Here is a 22852-nt window from a genome sequence, read left to right as displayed (position 1 = left end):
TAACATAAACAAAATGTTACATTCTGCCGACGCAGTCGGTATAGTTTCATTTTTTACCCTTTGACCTTAACGACGCTCTCCCATGGAAACGCAAGTCACCTGATTGCAATATATATATATATTTCCCGATTTGCCGAATACTGATAACTTCGTGGCGTTCGAAAAAAGCTGTATAGAAAATAGAAATCGCGTGCCATATGTTATTTCCTGAAGGAAATGTAGAATATTATAAGTAAAAAGAACAAATTTTACTGCGTCGGCTATCATTTTTTTAAAAAGATAGTACTTGTTTAAATTATGACACATAATAACCGTAGATCTGTGTGAGCTCTACGGTTATTACGTGTTTTCTAAATTTCCCATAAGGTTCCCCAATATACTAACGAAAAAAAGTCATGTCCCGGAAGTAACAAAAAGTGACTGTTCTTACGGAGAAAATTCATTATTTCCTTCAAACAAATAAAAAATATAGGTTAAGATTACGTTTCAGTAAAAATAAATTAATCTTTTCTGATAGTTTTTAAGTCTTTTTCTATTTTTTCTTTACTTATTTAAAGAAGTGAATGTTGTTTTTAAAAACTTCGTGAAACACGTGGATATGTATGTACGTGTTAGGGTGTATCTCCGCTGTTCCATTTGCTGTTATCAAGGAACCAACCCACCCCGGAAAAATAATTTCTTTGTTTGTTGGGGTTTAAAGTCCGAGCAGCAATATTTCAGCTATATTCAGACGATGAACATGAAATGATGATGAAATGAAAAAGGGATGCGACACAAGGACAATGGGGTCGACAAATTCTGATTGCCACTGGAAATAGGGAGAGGTGGGTAGGGGTCGGGTTACTCTTACAAATCATTAGAACGTTTGCATTCAATAATTTACATCAATCTCGTGCAAGAGTTAGAGTAACTTTGACTGATTTCATTCTGTTTCAAATGAAAGCTGGAAACGCTTTGGTAAAATTGAATATGATATAAACATATCAATGATTTCAAGAGTTATGCCCTTACTCTAGGTCTACTTCATTAAATCCTAACCAAAATCAAAACCTGCCGAAAACTTAATGACGAGGAATAACGGGCAATTATACTTTCCGGGAACGAGAAGTATTACCAATAAGACATAATAGAAAAAGAACATGTATGGTAAAAGGCAATAAATGTAACCTTCATGAAAAAGTAAACATCTTCAATATAAACCAAATTGCCAGAAACATTAATGACCTTCATTTCGAACACTATTTACATTAGGGCGAAATCATTCATTTCTGACAAAGCATCATACTGCAAGTGCAGCAAGCAACTTGGAAATAGTGGACAAATATCCGAAGTCGAGTCGACACATTAAATTAACGCAACGAAAAATCACCATAAACCATACGTCTTTTATCAATGAAAACAGATTTGTTCCTCTTTAGTCTACCCGGGACTTGACTTTTCATAAGAAACTCACCGCGTGTTTCTAGAAAGGCAAAAGACGCTTAGCTTACCAGTGCACTTGGTTCATGCTGCCAGTTTGCAGTGAAGTTCGTTTGTTTGTTTGTTTGTTGGGGTTTAACGTCCGAGCAGCAATATTTCAGCTATATTCAGACGATGAACATAAAATTGATGATAAATGAACATGAAATGATGATGAAATGAAAAAGGGATGGGACACAAGGACAATTGGGTTGACAAATTTTGATTGTCACTGGAAATAGGGAGATGTGGGTCGGGTCGGGCAATTTAGCCTCCTGTAGCGGAGCCCTATGGTTCCTATTCCGAGAGAATACCACAGTAGGGTTCTTGAACGCGAGAGGAACGTGGCATCTTTCCCAATACGGTGCACCACTATGGTTTGCGGTCAGGTTTTACGTATTATAGCCTGACAACCCCAGCATGTAACACGCCAGGGGTACCCCATTCCACCACCTGGGGCACACATCCCAGTTGCTCTGTGGGCAGAGTGCCCTAGCCCCCGGCAGGGGTTCTGAGCACTATTTAGTCGCAAGCTAAGCGCTGCTGCAGGCCTACTTATTTAACACCCGTACATGCACGGGGCTCAGTGAAGTTCGAGTTCGTCGTTTACTTCTGTTACTTTGTACATATTTTTCTGGTTATTTTATGTTCTTTGTTGTGTTTGTCTGTTTTCCAAGTCAGATCTTTGTACCTGGATTACATTCTTTTCATTTCCGCCAGAATATTGGTTCCATTGATTACCTTTATCAATTACTTATTGCAAATTTCGAATATCATCTTGAAGTCATATATCACAAAGCAAGAACTCGAGCGCTAAAAAAACAATGCAAGGCCAAAAAAAATACTTGAATATTTCAAAAGAAATAAATATGAAATGTACATTTCGGTGAACGTACACACAAGGAAGTACGACGGTTCCAAATATTTGTAATAGCCGGACCTGCGTAAGGATATGCGTGTAGCTCAAATATAGGAAATATTTTAAGAGCTTTTTAGTCAATTAGGTGTTGACTAAAACTAAAAGGGTTTTTTGAAAAAGTCAAGCCACGGCATAAATACAAGAGTAAAGTCATTAGCATATTAAGGTATGCTTTGATTAGAAAAAAAAATCATTATCAAACACATCCACTACTGGTAGGGGATAAAGTAAATCTTACCTCTACAGAAGTGGGATCTAAACTTCAATAAAAACTGGAGTAATTTAAATGCACTCTCAGGATAGTGATTTGATTAAAAAAATGTAACAGAAAACCATAGTGAATCCCATGACTTAGCCACTCTGACTAGTGACAAAGAAGTCCATTTATTGCGGCTGGAAGGTATTAAGTTGGATGGTTAGTCTTCCGGGAAGACGTCGAATCTAAAAGGAACAGATATGGTGAAATATACTAAAAAAGCAAAATAACAATACACAGACAAATAAATGACCAAAATTTCCTGACTGTGGACTAGCGCATGTTTGCGGTGGAGTTAAACTGGTTTTATAAGGCATTAACCAGGTAAGGTCAAAAATGAACTGAAACAACATATAACACACTATTAAATTCACTCACTAATTTACCCAATTAACTCAACATACACCATAAAGAAAAAATAAATTAATAGGGTAAGCGTCCTCTGCTTTTCTAGAAACACCCGCCGAGTTGCTCATAAAGTCAAGTCCAGAGTAGACAAACAAGGAAAGGAAAACTATGACCCGTTAAATAACTCAGTTTTCATGGTGCAGATGGATACACCATAAAGATTCACGAGATCATGATGATGACCATAAAACTTTTGTGGTGATGACTTCAATCTTGTAGCAACGTACCTCTGTTCCAGAAGCCTATATGTTAAGTTCTAGCGCGAAACAAAAAGTCCGCGTAGTTTCGACAATCTCTGGCATAACGTATGAGTTTTGATATGAACACTCCATACGCAGGTGCTGAAGGGATGTTGCACAGATCAAAGGAAATTTGACAATTTTGAATGAAAAGTGCCCCGTGCAGGTCCGGGTGTCAAAAGAATAGGCCTGCAGCAGCGGTAAGCTTGTCGTGAAAGGCGACTAAATAGTGCTCAGAAACCTAGCCGGGGGCTAAGCGCTCTGCCCACAGAGCAACTGGGATGTGTGCCTCAGGTGGTGGAATGGGGTACCCCTGGCGTGTTACATGCTGGGGTTGTCAGGCTATAATACGGAAAACCTTACCGCAAACCATTATGGCGCACCGTGTAGGGAAAGATGTCACGTTTCTCCACGTTAAAGAACCCTGCTGTGGTATTCGATAGGAGTAGGAATCTTTGCGTTCCGCCACAGGAGGCTAAGTTGCCCGACCTTGCCCATCCCCCCTTTTTCTAATGGCAATCAAAGTTGTCGATCCTCTTGTCCTTGTGTCCCATCCCTTCTTTCATTTCATGTTCATTTTATCATCCATTTCATGTTCATTGTCTGAATATAGCTGAAATATTGCTGCTCGCACGTTAAACTCCAATAAACAAACATGAATGAAAAGTCATTACGTTTGTCGTAAAGTTGGTCAATAGTTTTCCTTTAACATCGATTTCTAATCGTAAGTCAAGATATGAGGCTGACTTCAGTGACTGTATTATACTTTATCTCAAGTTCTTTGGGGTAGATGCGATGTATCAAATCCCCGAATTTAGGATTGTTTAAAGGTAATACGTCATCTATATAGCGGAAACTGAGATCAAAGGATCTAGCTAAAGGAAATTCTTTCTTTCGGACCAGATCAGCTATAAAGTCAGCCTCATAAGAGTGTAGGAAAAGGTCAGCAAGTAAAGGAGCACAATTTGTTCCCACTGGAATGCCGACCGTTTGTTCTTTTTTTGCCGGTTTGTTCGGGTTTAACGCTCGAGCAACAATATTTCAGCTATATTCAGGCGATGAACATGAAGTGGATAATAAAATGAAAAAAGGGATGAGACACAAGGACAACGGGATCGACAAAATTTGATTGCCCCTGGAAATAGGGAGAGGCGGGTAGGGTCGGTTAATTTAGCCTCCTGTGGCGGAGCCATGTGGTTCCTACTCCGGGAGAATACCACAGTAGGGTTCTTGCACGTGCGAGGAACGTTGCATCTTCCCCAACACGGCGCATCACATTGAATTAATACCACTACGGGAATAACAAGTACTGTGGTAGGACTAGACCCTTTTTGACAGTTGAGAGTATAAAAGTTAAAAGTTTAGAACGAGGTTTGGTGGTACATTTTGCAGATCAAGCTATGAAACGTTGTTTGTTTGGATTCTTGTGGGGTTAAGTAATCCAGTACATAGACGGTAAATCACAATCATCGTACTTGGTAGAGAGACCAAAAGAGGATAGCACAGATTTATGGTTTTCCACAATCTCTTCTTTGGAGAGTGTGGTAGCAGTATAGGTCTTATCACTGCTATCATTTTCTACGTCTACCTCTGATAATAAACATTGGATGTGAAAAAACCCTTACATATAGATTACCGTAAACTTCGAACTTCATTCAATGACTAAGCTTTCAGCTTGCTGATTGTTTAATTAGTTAAAACAACTTAGATATTATGGATGGAAGAAACCCGTCAAGTATCATTTTTCTTCTCATTACTTAACTGATTAATTTGATTCGATTCTAACACAAAAGCTTCCATTTCAGTCACAAATAAAATTAGATGTTTTATGTCGTGTTCAATGTAGGAGGTATTTATGTCGTGTTAAATGTAGGAGGTATTAGTACATTCACGTGAAAAAGCACGTGCATGTGAAGATTTTATCGTTAATTATTTTTTTCACAATTCAAAAGAGTCATCACAATGCCTACATTGTGAAAGGCGAGTTTCGTTTTTTTACAAATGACCATTTTTGAATAATAATATGATTAATGCTTAACTAAAATAACACCGAGGAGAAGTAAATGAACTATTTATACTTTTCCTGAGTATCAATGGTTACTTTTTCCCATTGAATATAGATTTTTCATTCTCATCCAAACGTTTGCAAAGATTTCAGAAAATGTCAATTTTCTGATATATGTCAAATTTAGAGGTTTCGAAAGAGTGATGAAGGGAAGCTACATTCAAGCGGTTATCAATGTACTCGTAGAATAAATCACCCGTGCAGGTCCGAGTGTCAAAATAATAGGCCTGGAGCAGTGCTAAGCTTGTCGTAAAAAGTGACTCAATAGTGCACAGAACCCTAGCCGGGGGCTAGGACGCTCTGCCCACAGAACACCTAGGATGGCTACCCCTGGCGTGTTACATGCTGGGGTTGTCAGGCTATAATACGGAAAACCTGACTGCAAACCATAGTGGTGCACCGTGTTGGGAAAGATGCCACGTTCCTCGCACGTTAAAGAACCTCACTGTGGTATTCTCCCGGAGTAGGAACCATAGGTCTCCGCCACAGGAGGCTAAATTGCCCGACCCTACCCACCTCTCTCTTCATGTTCATTTTATCATCAATTTCATGTTCATCGTCTGAATATAGCTGAAATATTGCTGCTCCGGCATTAAACCCTTGCAATCAATCTACCTCTATTCTGGGATTCATGCCTGTACTAAGCTCAACGCTCTAGACCACTCAACCAGTTAGGCTATATAGAAAAATATAACTATCATTACATGTCAACGTGGGATTATTCTAACAGCGTGAAACAAATGTAACTGTATAGCTTTTGGGATAGAACATTATCATACAAAGCGACGTAACTCAATATTAAATGTTTGTTGGAGTTTAACGCCCGAGCAGCAATATTTCAGCTATATTCAGGCGATGATTGTTTGTTTGTTGGGGTTTAACGTCCGAGCAGCAATATTTCAGCTATAGTCAGACGATGAACATGAAATTGATGATAAAATGAACATGAAATGAAAAAGGGATGGGAAACAAGGACAATGGGGTCGATAAATTTTGATTGCCACTGGAAATAGGGAGAGATGGCTAGGGTCGGGCGATTTAGCCTCCTGTGGCGGAGCCCTATGGTTCCTACTCCGGAAGAATATCACAGTAACGTTTTTTAACGTGCGAGGAACGTGGCATCTTTCCCAACACGGTGCACCACTATGGTGTGCGGTCAGGTTTTCCGTATAATAGCCTGACAACAACAGCATGTAACACGCCAGGGGTACCCCATTCCACCACCTGGGGCACACGATTTACGAGAACCGCATCAAGAGACGGATCTATATCTTCTTCAAGTTCAACAGAGCTGGACATAATTTGAGCCGGCTTACTACAGCCGCTGTTAGATCTATTATATGATCAATCAAAAAATGTTCGTAAACATGTCAAGTTGTCATTATGAAATCCAATAAAATACTCTGGTGACACTTTAAATCACCATTTTACAGAAATGTCCTCCTTAAAATGTTTAATCCTAAAACATGAAGTTATATATAACGCTAAAAGTATTCTGACGCTTTAACGATCTATAAGTAAAATTCTACCTTCCCTTTATTAAGCTTCAATCGCTAAAAACAACAGGTCATAAAGCGTTGTTTACTACAAGTAACCCCACTTTAACCATTTGATAGGCCCCGTGCAGATCCGGGTGTCAAAAGAATAGGCCTGCAGCAGCGCTAAGCTTGTCGTAAAAGGCGACTAAATAGTGCTCAGAAACCTAGCCGGGGGCTAGGCGCTCTGCCCACAGAGCAACTGGGATGTGTGCCCCAGGTGGTGGAATGGGGTACCCCTGGCGTGTTACATGCTGGGGTTGTCAGGCTATAATACGAAAAATCTGACCGCAAACCATAGTGGTGCACCGTGTTGGGAAAGATGCCACGTTCCTCGCACGTTAAAGAACCCTGCTGTGGTATTCGATAGGAGTAGGAACCTTTGCGCTCCGCCACAGGAGGCTAAATTGCCCAACCTTACCCATCCCCCTTTTTCCAGTGGCAATCAAAATTTGTTGACCCTGTGACCCCACTTTTTTTTCTTCATTTCATGTTCATTTTATCATCCATTTCATGTTCATTGTCTGAATATAGCTGAAATATTGCTGCTCGGACGTTAAACCCCAACAAACCATTTGATAGATGCTGTAAAGATTCATAGTCTCATTGTAGTGATCAAATTGAATAAAAATAAATATTGTATATCTCAGTGACATTGACATAAGATAATCCGAAACTATTAGACTTTATTGAAAGTGTAGTTTGTTTGTTGGGGTTTAACGTCCGAGCAGCAATATTTCAGCTATATTCAGAGTGTAGTAATGCTCTACTTTACTGTCGGGGTAAATGTTCTGAATCTATATTCAAAGTCGCATTATAAATTTAGATGTTTAATCTCACAATAATGCACATCAATATATTTGTTTGTTGGGGTTTAACGTCCGAGCAGCAATATTTCAGCTATATTCAGACGATGAACATGAAATTGATGATTAAATGAACATGAAATAATGATGAAATGAAAAAGGGATGGGACACAAGGACAATGGGGTCGACAAATTTTGATTGCCACTGGAAATAGGGAGAGGTGGGTAGGGTCGGGCAATTTAGCCTCCTGTGGCGGAGCCCTATGGTTCCTACTCCGGGAGAATACCACAATAGGGTTCTTTAACGTGCGAGGAACGTGGCATCCTTCCCAACACGGTGCACCACTATGGTGTGCGGTCAGGTTTTCCGTATTTTGTCTGACAACCCCAGCACGTAACACGCCAGGGGTACCTCATTCCACCACCTGGGGCACACATCCCAGTTGCTCTGTGGGCAGAGCGCCTAGCCCCCGGCTAGGTTTCTGAGCACTATTTAGTCGCCTTATACGACAAGCTTAGCGCTGCTGGAGGTCTATTCTTTTAAAACCCGGACCTGCACGGGGCGCTGCTCGGACGTTAAACCCCAACAAACAAACATCAGTTTCTTCCATGTTTCATCTGCAACATGAGCAAAGGAAATTGCTTTAAAATGTTAATTAAGTTCAAAATTTTATTAATATATTTTGGTTTATTTTGGAATTGTTGAGACAGCAAAATTAATGGACACATCGTGTCCTATTTACAGATCTAGAGTAATGTTGTAGTGAGGCCAGAATTAGAATTCGTGCTTTTGAACACATTCTCCCAGTTTATCTCATCTATTAATCTTATGTTTTTCGAAATCTATGTGCCCCGTGCAGGTCCGTTTGTTAAAATAATAGGCCTGCAGCAGCGGTAAGCTTGTCGTAAAAGGCGACTAAATAGTGCTCAGAAACCTAGCCGGGGGCTAGGCGCTCTGCCCACAGAGCAACTGGGATGTGTGCCCCAGGTGGTGGAATGGGGTACCCCTGGCGTGTTACATGCTGGGGTTGTCAGGCTATAATACGGAAAACCTGACTGCAAACCATAGTGGTGCACCGTGTTGGGAAAGATGCCACGTTCCCCGCACGTTAAAGAACCCTGCTGTGGTATTCGATAGAGTAGGAACCTTTGCGCTCCGCCACAGGAGGCTAAATTGACCGACCTTACCCATCCCCCTTTTTCCAGTGGCAATCAAAATTTGTCGACCCTATTATCCTTGTGACCCATCCTTTTTTTCATTTCATGTTCATTGTCAGAATATAGCTGAAATATTGCTGCTCGGACGTTAAACCCCAACAAACAAAAAAACAAACATCGAAATCTATATTCATAAAAATGTAGCATTCCATTGGTTAGTGAAATATTCATCTCGATTTTGTATTCTGTGATTCGACGAAAAAAATGTGTTACTACTTCACAATGGCATTTAACGTTCATTATATTTAATTAAAGTATTCCCTCAACTGAACTCCGTCTTTATAATACGCTCGAGGCAATATAATAGACCAGATATAGTAGAAAACATCAAGATGTCACGTTTAATTGTCTCCTGAAACGTATTTCTTCCTTATAAGAAAACTTCAGTGGTATTAAGCATTTCCTGGCTTTATTGACTTGGTAATCGAATATTTCACATAAAAAGACATTTAATATATGTAAATCTTTCTTTAATAGATTTATGATAACTTTTCGTTAGATACATTTAGTTATAGAGGTAAGATAGAGATCCAGACATCATTGAAGAACGCTTAATGTGTAAATGTATCATAATTAATTACTAAAGATTATTGTTTCCCGCTTCAATGCGACAGAAAGAATTCAGTTTTGACAAGAACGGGCGTCAGGAACGTTATGGACTCTAATAGCAATCTTTATTTCGGAAGAGTAATGCTTCACTTTAAAATTTTATATTTTTTCATATCCGACTCCCATTTTCAATCAATGACGAAAATTTCAAACAAAATAGTTGGAAGATAATGTATATGCTTGTTTGTTTGTTGGGGTTTAACGTCCGAGCAGCAATATTTCGCTATATTCAGACGATGAACATGAAATTGATGAAAAATGAATATTAAAAAATAATGATGAAATGAAAAAGGGATGGGACACAAGGACAATTGGGTCGACAAATTTTGATTGCCACTGGAAATAGGGAGATGTGGGTAAGGTCGGGCAATTTAGCCTCCTGTGGCGGAGCCCTATGGTTCCTACTCCTGGAGAATACCACAGTAGGGTTCTTTAACGTGCGAGGAACGTGGCATCTTTCCAAACACGGTGCACCACTATGGTTTGCGGTCAGATTTTCCGTATTATAGCCTGACAACCCCAGCATGTAACATGCCTGGGGTACCCCATTCCACCTCCTGGGGCAAACATCCCAGTTGCTCTGTTGGCAACTATTTCTGTGCACTATTTAGTCGCCTTTTACGACAAGCTTAGCGCTGCTGGAAGCCTATTCTTTTAACACCAGGACCTGTTCATCGTCTGAATATAGTTGAAATATTGCTCCTCGGACGTTTGTTCGTTTGTTTGTTGGGGTTTAACGTCCGAGCAGCAATATGTCAGCTATATTCAGACAATGAACATGAAATGGATGATAAAATGAACATGAACTGAAAAAAAAAGGATGGGTCACAAGGATAATAGGGTCGACAAATTTTGATTGCCACTGGAAAAAGGGGGTGGGTGGGTGGGTAAGGTGGGGCAATTTTGCCTCCTGTGGCGGAGCACAAAGGTTCCTACTCCTATCGAATACCACAGCAGGGTTCTGTAATGTGCGAGGAACGTGGCATCTTTCCCAACACGGTGCACCACTATGGTTTGCGATCAGGTTTTCCGTATTATAGCCTGACAACCCCAGCATGTAACACGCCAGGGGTACCCCATTCCACCACCTGGGGCACACATCTCAGTAGCTCTGTGGGCAGAGCGCCTAGCCCCCGGCTAGGTTTCTGAGCACTATTTAGTCGCCTTATACGAAAAGCTTAGCGCTGCTGCAGGCCTATTCTTTTAACACCCGGACCTGCACGGGGCGCGAGTACAGTGAAACTCCAGTTCGTGAAAGATAAATTGGCGAAGGAACTATCGAAAACCAAACAAAGATTTGTGGATGTGCATTCAGGTGTTAATATTAATAAAAATGAACATTCTCGTCAGTTCTTTTTGGACTAATTATAATTAATGGCGTATTTATAAATCGAACAACGGTTTTTTTTTTACAAAGTTTTGTCTGTCGTTGATCCTTAAAAAAATATCCACTGTTTTAACAATAGGTTGTCATAACAATGGTTTAATGGTTATTACAGTTTTTGTAAGAGTAAACTTTTAGTTTTTTGCTGCTGCTCATTCCTTTTCAAAGATATCAGCGCCTCATACGTAATAATCACGGATTAAATATGTTACGACTTGACTGACACGTAACATTGTTTTAATATAATATTTTACATTTTTAAATGAAGCAAACTTTTTAGAAATAAAAATCTTCCCTTATTTATTACGACAGTATATCCAATGCTATTTTTCCCTTTTCAATGGACCCAATAAGTAGGAAATTTTATTCAGATACTGAATTTATTGATAAATTTGACACTGATACAAAGAAGAATTGTCCCTCTTCGATTTCACTTTTGTCTCCTTTATGGACTCTGTTCCGATATTTTTTTATGTGTATTTTTAATGTGATTTATGCAACATTATAGTTTATAACCGTGAGATCAGGTGGTAAATTAGTATTTTCTTTTGAAGTTTCATTGATTTGTTAGCTTTGCCCTGAATAATTTGAATATATATGGAAAATAGTTGAGCCATAGAAATACATAAAAATGTTGTTTTATGCTATTAAAAGGTGGCGTAAAATATTTATGTATGTTTTACGAGTACCAAACCGTTACTGCAACATGTTGAAACATCCGTGTGTCACTAAATTTAACGGACAAGCTGTGTAGTAAAGACGAACCCACTCCTTGTTTGTTGGGGTTTAACGTCCGACCTGCAATATTTCAGCTATATTCAGACGATGAACATGAAATGATGATGAAATGAAAAAGGTATGGGACACAAGGACAATGGGGTCGACAAATTTTGATTGACACTGGAAATAGGGAGAGGTGGGTAGGGTCGGGCAATTTAGCCTCCTGTGGCGGAGCCCTATGGTTCCTACTCCGGGAGAATACCACAGTAGGGTTCTTTAACATGCGAGGAACGTGGCATCTTTCCCAACACGGTGCACCACTATGGTTTGCGGTCAGGTTTTCCGTATTATAGCCTGACAACCCCAGCATGTAACACGCCAGGGGTACCCCATTCCACCACCTGGGGCACACATCCCAGTTGCTCTGTGGGCAGAGCGCCCTAGCCCCCAGCTAGGGTTCTGAGCACTATTTAGTGGCCTTTTACGACAAGCTTAGCACTGCTGCAGGCCTATTCTTTTAACATCTGAACCTGCACGGGGCCCCACTACTTGTAAAGTTTCTGAAGTCATACCTTAAGGAGATAGACCTCAGGTATTTGGCACAACTCTTACAAATCATTTGAACGTTTGTATTCAGCATTTTACATCTGTCTCATGTAAGCATCAAAGTAACTTTGTTTAAACTTGAAAAGCTCAGCCCGCAAAACCTTCTGTAGAATTTCAGATTCAGTTGTTCAGCCCCGTGCAGGTCCGAGTGTTAAAAGAATAGGCCTGCAGCAGCGTTAAGCTTGTCGTATAAGGCGACTAAATAGTGCTCAGAAACCTAGACCGGGGCTAGGCGCTCTGCCCACAGAGCAACTGGGATGTGTGCCCCAGGTGGTGGAATAAGGTACCCCTGGCGTGTTACATGCTGGGGTTGTCAGGCTATAATACGGAAAACCTGACTGCAAACCATAGTGGTGCACCGTGTTGGGAAAGATGCCACGTTCCTCGCATGTTAAAGAACCCTGCTGTGGTATTCGATAGGAGTAGGAACCTTTGCGCTCCGCCACAGGAGGCTAAATTGCCCGACCTTACCCATCCCCCCTTTTTCCAGTGGCAATCAAAATTTGTCGACCCTATTATCCTTGTGTCCCATCCTTTTTTTTCATTTCATGTTCATTTTATCATCCATTTCATGTTCATCGTCTGAATATAGCTGAAATATTGCTGCTCGGACGTTAAATCCAAAAAAACAAAAACAAACAGATTCAGTTGTTCTTTATACCACTTATGCTAATGGAAGCTGTTTAGTAACATTTAAACAGACATTGAAGGTTATACAATTTCTTACAAAAAAGGTCATAACCTTTAATAAGTTATTTTTGTGGTCCAACTGCAGCTTGCTCAGTGGTCTGATGGTTCCTCGTCGTCCATTAAAGAACCATGGGTGGAAGGCCTCGAGCTCAAATGTGTCGTGCCGGTGGGGTTGTTGCCTCTTTGACATATTCTCTATATCCATTCTCGTCATGCATAGCGTTTATTTTTCTTTTTCAGCTTTAAACGTTCTTTATCGCTAACGTTTTCGACCTATACCTTGGCTTTTCTGTCAGTCCAGAATTCAAATGGCTGTGCTAATGAATACATGAGAAGGAGTCAGAATTGAGGTTAAAACATTTATTTTTCAAATGATTTTCATGAAAGTGGCCTGTTGATGAGAAATACTTTGATTAAACAACATCAAAGAGAATGTTAGAGTTCGTTTACGATGGACTTAAAATATGTTTTTCGTTATTAATTTACTCTTAAATTAATCGAATATAAAAGAAAATATCCAAAGACTCGATCCGCGTTTTCTGACGGAATTTTAAAAGAGTAATCGAGGTTACCAAGATTTTAGCGGACATCAAAAGAATGAGATCCAGGAACAAAGACCACACATGGAAAACAACTAAACACAAAAAGAACATTAACTAAAATATTACATACAAAGTAACACAAGTGAATGAGCAATTCGGACGCCACTAGCCCCGTGCAGGTCCGGGTGTTAAAAGAATAGGCCTGCAGCAGCGCTAAGCTTGGAATAGGAGTATAAAGGGTTGAAAAATCATAGGTTTTAATGTTATTGTATTCTGATAATAATCTTTAATTAAGAATTATCAGAGGGTCTTTCGAATTTTAAAGATCCACTTTGTATAAATACCATTACGGGAGTAACAAGTGTCGTGGACTGGAGACTCTTTGACAGCTGTGAAGTTTTGAAAAAAGGTTTGGTGCAGGTTGTACATTTAGCAGATCCAGCTATGCGCTGTTGTTTGTATCGATTCTTGTGGCGTTTAGGATTCCAGTACAGAATCACAATCATTGTCTTTGGTAGATAGACCAAACGATGATAGCAATAATTTATCATTTTCCACTATCTCTTCTTTGTAGAGTGTGGTAGCAGTGTAGGTCTTATTATTGCTATCATTTCTACGTCCACCTCTGATGAAACACATCTGATGTAGTGTGTTTTGCAGACGAAAACATGTCGTTTTGGGCCTTGTTACTAGTATAATAACAGCAATGATATTAGCAATAATACCCACATCATCGACTATTCGCAAAAGTTCAGTATAGCAAACAGGTTTTTCTCATGATAAAAATAAGTGAAAGCGCAAGATCTTAAAGATCGACTTCAGAAGTTGTATATCTTCTCACGGAAATATTGTAAGTTCACCTTCTGACAAACTTGGTTGCTTTGTTTGTTTGTTGGGGTTTAACGTCCGAGCAGCAATATTTCAGCTATATTCAGACAATGAACATGAAATGGATGATGCCACGTGCAGGTCTGGGTGTTAAAAGAATAGGCCTGCAGCAGCGCTAAGCTTGCCGTAAAAGGCGACTAAATAGTGCTCAGAACCTTAGCCGGGGGCTAGGGCGCTCTGCCCACAGAGCAACTGGGATGTGTGCCCCAGGTGGTGGAATGGGGTACCCCTGGTGTGTTCATGCTGGGGTTGTCAGGCTATAATACGGAAAACCTGACCGCAAACCATAGTGGTGCACCGTGTTTGGAAAGATGCCACGTTCCTCGCACGTTAAAGAACCCTGCTGTGGTATTCAATAGGAGTAGGAACCTTTGCGCTCCGCCACAGGAGGCTAAATTGCCCGACCTTACCCATCCCCCCTTTTTCCAGTGGCAATCAAAATTTGTCGACCCTATTATCCTTGTGTCCCATCCTTTTTTTTCATTTCATGTTCATTTTATCATCCATTTCATGTTCATCGTCTGAATATAGCTGAAATATTGCTGCTCGGACGTTAAACCCCAACAGACAAAAAAGAACAAACGTATTGGTCGTATTCTTTCAAGATAACTTGAATCAATTTCTATAATTGTAATAGTCAGTATCACTACAAAAAAATCATCTTCAAAAACACCGGACTCGACTGCTGGAAGTTGTGAAATTTAAGGCCTGTCTTCAGCAAAAAATGAGGTACAGTATTCCAACTATTTGCAGAATGTCTTTCGCTTTTATTCGTTGTTTGATTTGGTATGTAATGTTTTGTTGTCCCCTTTAACAAATCATCGACCACGAAGTGTCGGTGACCTTTTGTTTTTACTCCGTTTATTATTATTTTTTATTCGTCATCTTCCGTCTTCCAATCAAATAACTTTGCAAAGTCTCAGAAACCGTTAGGCCAATTCTTAAGAAACTTTGCACATATACCCGGCACCATTTTAAGTTTAACCTAAAGTTTTTAAAACATTGCAAAACCTCAAAAACAGAAACGATATGTTGGCCGTTGCCATTTAAACAGATTTCCCCGCCAATATTTCAAAATGCTCCGATTTGGATGAAATTTGTTTTTTTTTTAGTTTGAAAATAACATGCTGAGTTTGAATTTCGCATTTCCAGAAGAAGGAAAAGTCACCGTTACCATGGCGTCTTATTTTCCAGCCAAAATTTATAATGCTCTGCTTTGGGTATAATTTGTTTTTTTGGATGAACGTAATGTGTCGAATCTGTATTTTTAGGTTTTGTGGTAATATGTGTTTGGGAGGTGACTTGCCCTACGTTACACGAAACGTAAACTTATTTTGCATTTATATTATAAAACAACTTGAATGTTCGAAATACTCCTAATCTCCTTGAATTCCTTGTTAACATCTAAAAACAACAAGATAATGCATCACTGTTTTCTGCAGGCGTGCCGATGCCCTTCTTGTTTTCTTTGGTTAACATATCCTACAACTAGTACGCGTAGAATATATTCTTCGAAAACAGGATGAAAGTCTAGCACAATAAAAAAATAAACAGAATTCATGTTGCTACGATATTTTCATAGTATATCATAGGCAAATTAACAATACATTCTAGGCTTATTTGGTGAACACTGTTAAACTAGGCTTATACGGTAAACACTGTAAAAACGACTCCAAGTGTTCGATTTATCTCGGTTCAAAAAACATTTACATTGATGTAAAGGGACTTTAAAAAATGTGTAGTTTAGACAGGAATTTGGATTATTAAGACATGTTTCACTGAATAATTTTAATAGAAAAATAAATTAATTTAGTTTCATATATCTGGCTTTAAATAATCAGTAAACCATAACACTTCATACCCTAAGAAAAAAAACGTCAACAGGCCATCAACATAAAAAATTAGAAAAGTATGTTCTGCGTCTGAAATTAAATCCAGTGAAGAAGGTGTGTCCAATATTGATCTTTTTAAATTGAGATCGATGTGACATTACTCAATGATACCATTTTAAACAAAGGCAAACATGATGAGCTAAATAATTTAAATGTAACGAAGATAGTATTTAACAGGATGAATGCTCCACTGGTTACACCTGAACGTCAGGGAAATGAATGGTTTATTGCCAGTTAAGGACCAACAAAAAGCAAAACGTGTATTCGTAACTTATGGATGAAGCGTGAAACGACTGACATATTTAGTGCCGATATATTCTTAATATATGAATAATAAATCGTGTTTATTTCAGTATTCAGTTCACGCATTGTGTGAGTTAGGAACAAATATCACAAAGTTGACTGTTATCCTCAAAATGCAAGGTAAAATAACAACAAAAGTCCGCAGGTAACAATTCAATGTTGCAACAAACCATCTTATCCTAAATATGTTTGTCTATAAGCAAAACTGTAATACATTTTTTTAAAAATATGTTTTTATTAAATAGACTAAACAAATACATGGTATCGTATGTTTGATGGTTCCCATCACACGTAAATGTATCGCTCGAGTAAAACTACAAGCTTGTGTACGAAAAAAAAATTCCTAATTTATAACACGATTATTGATTGAGTTCATTAAAAGATACTAAGCCTCCAAATAGGACCGCTGTTTTCGCTGTCTACTAGAAAATATGTATTTGTACATTAAGACGTTAATTATGGTCGTTTCGAATACAGGAAAAAAACTATGTAAAGCTTTCTTTACGCTTACTTCTTGGGTCGAACAACTTGAATGCCCCTATTATATCAAAAATATACGACGGAACACTCATGCCAAATCTGTATAGAATCCGCATTCCTTTAAAATAGACAATAGCAATGATATTTCATGACTTCTTAGTCTCTTAATGCCCCGTGCAGGTCCGGGTGTTAAAAGAATAGGCCTGCAGCAGCGCTAAGCTTGTCGTAAAAGGCGACTAAATAGTGCTCAGAAACCTAGCCGGGGGCTAGGCGCTCTGCCCACAGAGCAACTGAGATGTGTGCCCCAGGTGGTGGAATGGGGTACCCCTGGCGTGTTACATGCTGGGGTTGTCAGGCTATAATACGGAAATCCTGACCGCTAACCTTAGTGGTGCACCGTGTTGGAAAAGATGCCACGTTCCTCGCACGTTAAAGAACCCTGCTGTAGTATTCGATAGGAGTAGAAACCTTTGCACTCCGCCACAGGAGGCTAAATTGCCCGACCTTACCCATCCCCCTTTTTCCAGTGGCAATCAAAATTTGTCGACCCTATTATCCTTGTGACCCATCCTTTTTTTTTCATTTCATGTTCATTGTCTGAATATAGCTGAAATATTGCTGCTCGGGCGTTAAATCCCAACAAACAAACATTTATTTATTTTTTATTTTATATATTTATTTATTAATTTTTTTGGGCAGTTGTAAGACTCAGACTATTTACTAAAGCTATTCGGGAACTTTTCAATGTTGTGAAAAATCACCTCTTCGAATGCTTAACAAACTTTATTAAGTTGTATTGTGAAGAAGTGTAAAGAACGTATATAAAGTTGCCAATTGTAGTATTACATGAGAAATTGCAATGATACTTTTATAGGGAATATATTTTGTATTGAATATTAGCTTATTGAAGATGGGATATGGTGTTATAATGGAATGTTCATTAATATTGGATCCCAATCTAATTTCTAAACTGAGCATGAACATAGAAAGTTATTTGTTACTCGCATAATTTGTTCAAATTCCGTTCATTCACTTTTTTGCGTCACTTTATAAAAAAAAACTGGAGATTGACCATTGTACACAAAGTAACGCTTGGTTCCAGCGGTATTGTCTAAGTTTTGTTTGTTTGTTGGGGTTTAACGTCCGAGCAGCAATATTTCAGCGATATTCAGACAATGAACATGAAATGGATTTAATGAACATGAAATGAAAAAAAAGGATGGGTCACAAGGATAATAGGGTCGACAAATTTTGATTGCCACTGGAAAAAGGGGGGATGGGTAAGATCGGGCAATTTAGCCTCCTGTGGCGGAGCGCAAAGGTTCCTACTCCTATCGAATACCACAGCAGGGTTCTTTAACGTGCGAGGAACGTGGCATCTTTCCCAACACGGTGCACCACTATGGTTTGCGGTCAGGTTTTCCGTATTATAGCCTGACAACCCCAGCATGTAACACGCCAGGGGTACCCCATTCCACTACCTGGGGCACACATCCCAGTTGCTCTCTGGGCAGAGCGCCTAGCCCCCGGCTAGGTTTCTGAGCACTATTTAGTCGCCTTACGGTATTGTCTAAGAACACTTCGTTCATATACCTTTTAGTATATGGTAACAAAATCAAAATATCATATTGAGATTCTCCTCAAATCCTTCCTCAATGAAATTTCGATAATCAGTTCGCTTGAAATCTACGATTTGAGAGAGAAACAAACTCAGAATTTGAGAAAATTCCCAACTTGAAATTACTCGGTATCAACACTAATTGCATTATAATTACTGTGCTAAGTTTATGTTTTGTTTTCATTTTTGCACAAATTTGGCATCTTAAAAATATGAAATACAGATTTAAAGATATTTAGCAATACAACTTTGTCAACATGACACGATTTTCTGAGCGCTTATTAAAAGCATAAATTACGAAAGAAAGTAATAAATTTCTTCATGTATTTCACTCTTGGTTAATTATCCAAGATCCATTGCTGGTTTGTTATGTAGATTAATGTCATCAGATATAGAATTTTCAAGTTAATTCCAGAAATCGATTTTATCAAGCAATTCTTTTTTTGCCTTACAGTCTTTGTGCAGGGGTTTTTGATTAGCATAACAATGGGATCTTTATTATGTAAAAGAACAACAGAAAATAAGTTCAGGTTCAATACAATTATACTAAAAATGATTTATCAGAGCTTTTTCAGGCAAGTCATTTTGATAAAATAATTTCGTGGAGAAAAAGACACAATACCCTCCGAACTTTTCTATTATAGCTACATATAATCTAATCCAATAGATTTAGAGAAAATACAGAAGCTTCAGACGACCAACCAACGGTATATCCTATACCGACTCAGACGTATATGGACATGTAAATACAAAAAGTGAATAATTTATTAATCGATACCTTTATAAGTATGACAGTGAATTATCGATAAAACAATCAATTATTCCCTGTATAGGCACTCAAAACTGTCGGGATCAAGAGAATAACACATAGTGTTAGGATCCGAAGTAACCAATACTTTATGGAATAGATATTAATCCAACGGAGAATTCAGTATCATTATAGAAACGAGCGGAAAGAGAATGGAAATTTTCCTGTCAGTGCGATCCATCAAACTCACGTCGTAACAGTCGCTCAAAGGTTTTGTGATATGTGGTTGTAATTTGATACGAAAGTTGTCAAACAGTTTTTAACATAATGTTTATTGAGTAGTTTGGATATGGAATAAAAAATTTTAAAATTATTTTTACTTTTGAATGGTTTGTCAGATTTGGAAGAGTGCAAAAATCTGAAGATGTAAAATGTCTATTGAATCATCGAACTATATAAAATTCCTTGCACTTCGTGTGTCACCAGATGGGGAAATAGATGACGATATTGAAATCATATCTACAGAATTTGACGTGATTGATAAATCGAGTTCGCCTTTACAAAAACCAAGAAAATCCATATTAGAAGAATTCAAATTTTTGCAAGATGAAAATACAAGAAAAATATTGACTCGTGGGATAATTGTAATAGGCAGTGTGTTTATTTTATTGAGTGGAATACTTTTAATAGTTTCCTTAAGTATGTCAAAGGATATTGATGAAGTGGGTAAGTGACAAAATGGTAACTATTTCTGATTTATTACATCTTAACAGTGGACACTATATTTCTTTTTCAAATTAAAATGGCAGAGGATACAATGTTTTAATGAATTGTTTAACGATGAGACTGTGAACTCTTTTTGTTTCTTGATTGTTAAATGCTTTTGTCGTGATATGGCCCTGGTCACCAAAACGGCATTTTAACACGGCAATCAATCAGTCAATCAAAACAGCATAGCTGGATCTTTTTTAAAAAAGTCTTTTCTTCGTTTACATTGTTTTAAAATGCAATTCCTCTCCCTCAAATTAGATTGTATATACAATTTGTAAATATGTTCTCAGGATTTTGCAAAAATTACTTTTTTTCTTTAAATACCTTTTTCACTATTCCCATGAAATTTTCGTTTTTATTGAAATCATTTTAATACCATCTCTGAATTATTATTTATTATTATTAATAATAATTATTTTCATGCTTCAGTCTATATTTGCGGATATTTTGAAATTGTCGATAGTGTTTTTTTTTCTGCAATTCATTGAATTTCACATTTTAAGGACCTAGAGTAAGGGACATAACTCTTACAAATTATTGAAACGTTTGTGTAAAGCATCAAAGTAAGTTGGGTTGATTTCATTCTACTTCAAATGAGACCCGTGCAGGTTTGGGTGTTAAAAGAATAGGCCTGCAGCAGCGCTAAGCTTGTCGTATAAGGCGACTAAATAGTGCTCAAAACCCTAGCCGGGGGTTAGGGCGCTGTGCCCACAGAGCAACTGGGATGTGTCCCTAGGAGGTTCAATGGGGCACCCCTGGCGTGTTACATGCTGGGGTTGTCAGGCTATAATACGGAAAACCTGACCGCAAACCATAGTGGTGCACCGTGTTGGGAAAATGCCACGTTCCTCGCACGTTAAAGAACCCTACTGTGGTATTCTCCCGGAGTAGGAGGCTAAATTGCCCGACCTTACCCACCTCTCCCTATTTCCAGTGGCAATCAAAATTTGTCGACCCCATTGTCCTTGTGTCCCATCCCTTTTTCATTTCATCGTTTCATGTTCATTTTATCATTCATTTCATGTTCATCGTCTGAATATAGCTGAAATGTTGCTGCTCGGACGTTAAACCCCAACAAACAAACAAACAAATGTCAAATGAAAGCTTGATATGATCTGGTGAAATTGAATATGATACAAACATATCTCTCATTTCAAGAGTTACGTCCCTTACATCAGGTCTACCTCCTTAAATATCGAATAAAAACATGACTAAAGCCTAAATAATCGAAATGTTTGAAACTATAATGTATCTAAAGAGACTTGTGCTTGATTTCATAAAAACAACCCCAATTTTTTTAACCTTTTTCTACTATTCAATTCGACCGGTTAGTTTGTTTTAAATGAGAAAAAAATCTCAATTTGGGGATTTATTAATTAATTTGAGTCCCTACCTTTAGCGATATAGCAATATTAAAACAGAGTGGGAATCAAAGTAGTTTTGTTCACGACACAATAGGTAAGATGAAGTAATTATGAAAAAAAATCATTATTACATTTACAAATTAGGGTTATGTTGTGTTTTCATGCCTTGATCTTGCTAGACACATTTTAGAATATCATGATAGTCATGCTTTTGTTAACGCGTTAAAGTTGATATAAATGGTTAACACCGTACACAAATTCATACAACACCACTATAATACGATATCAATGCGTAGGAATGCGTCAACGGGGCTGATGTCATTAAAAACAAAGGTGTGTTTTATGCATGTACGTACGGTCATGATTATATGTAAAGAGAGAGCTCTGCCTATTTTTTTTTAAATTCTACTCGTACATCATATTTTTTGTTTCCTTTTGTAGTACGAAATTCAAACGATCTCTTGAGAAACAAGACACCTAAACCTGCAGCTGGAGCGAAAATGATCATCGATAGTAAAACAATATATAACATGACAGGGAGTTGATATATAACTAATAATTACCAATGTTTTTGTTTGACTATATGATGCTGTTCAGATAATGAAAGATTCTACTAAATCTGAAGATTGAGGTGAAATGAGGAGACACAGTGAATATTTCCACCATACAGTATTTCAAGTATTGACAACGAAAACCGTTGCTGTATTTGTTTTATTAGAAATGTGATACACTTTTCTTGAATCAAGTGTGGTATATGTACTATATGGCATAAAACATAAGTTAGAGGATTCATAATTCATTTTCATTAACTTGAAGTATTCAAATGCTACATCGAATCACGATAGATATCTTTGGAATAAATGATCTTATTATCAAACTAGAAATCAGTCTTTATGCCTTAAACAGACAATATTGACAATATCACGCAATGCTTTGCTGTCTATTAAATCACTGACAAATTACGATTGTTCTGTTATATTGTTATTCGCCTATAGTATGGATGTTGTATCAGGTGGATGTTGTATCAGGTGTAAAAATAAATAAAGCGCAATTATATCCCATTGTTTACTGATAAAGAAACTCTCTAAAACTTGTGTGAACAAAAAAGTTACAAAACTTGAAATTCAGCATGTGTTGGGAGAATATTCGAATATGTATAAAAGTAATTAAGGTTACCATTACCAAAAAGAAGGTAGTTTTCTTAAATTAAGATTCATTATTTATGACTTCATTTCGCATTGAAAGTTTTATATAAACCTTACACTCACCAAAGCTTGACTCACAAAGAGGCTCTTATATAGTGCAATATATCGCGAGGAAGGTAAGCGATTTC

At 38.1% G+C, this 22852-nt stretch overlaps 1 protein-coding gene across 1 annotated transcript; it reads left to right on the top strand.

Annotated features, from left to right (window-relative positions):
- Positions 1-19177: 19177 nt before the first annotated feature.
- LOC148612866 (uncharacterized) lies at positions 19178-22479 on the top strand. The gene is made up of 2 exons (XM_088594713.1): positions 19178-20110; positions 21961-22479. The coding sequence occupies exons 1-2, from the start codon at positions 19816-19818 to the stop codon at positions 22062-22064; spliced, it is 399 nt and encodes a 132-aa protein (XP_088450839.1). The 5' UTR covers positions 19178-19815; the 3' UTR covers positions 22065-22479.
- The last annotated feature ends 373 nt before the right edge of the window (positions 22480-22852 follow it).

Source organism: Perna viridis, chromosome 7 (genome assembly GCF_037379345.1).
Source record: "Perna viridis isolate PV_CMFRI_1.1 ecotype Kerala chromosome 7, ASM3737934v1, whole genome shotgun sequence".
Lineage (NCBI taxonomy): Eukaryota > Metazoa > Mollusca > Bivalvia > Mytilida > Mytilidae > Perna > Perna viridis.
This window is presented reverse-complemented; position numbering and strand designations above follow the sequence as displayed.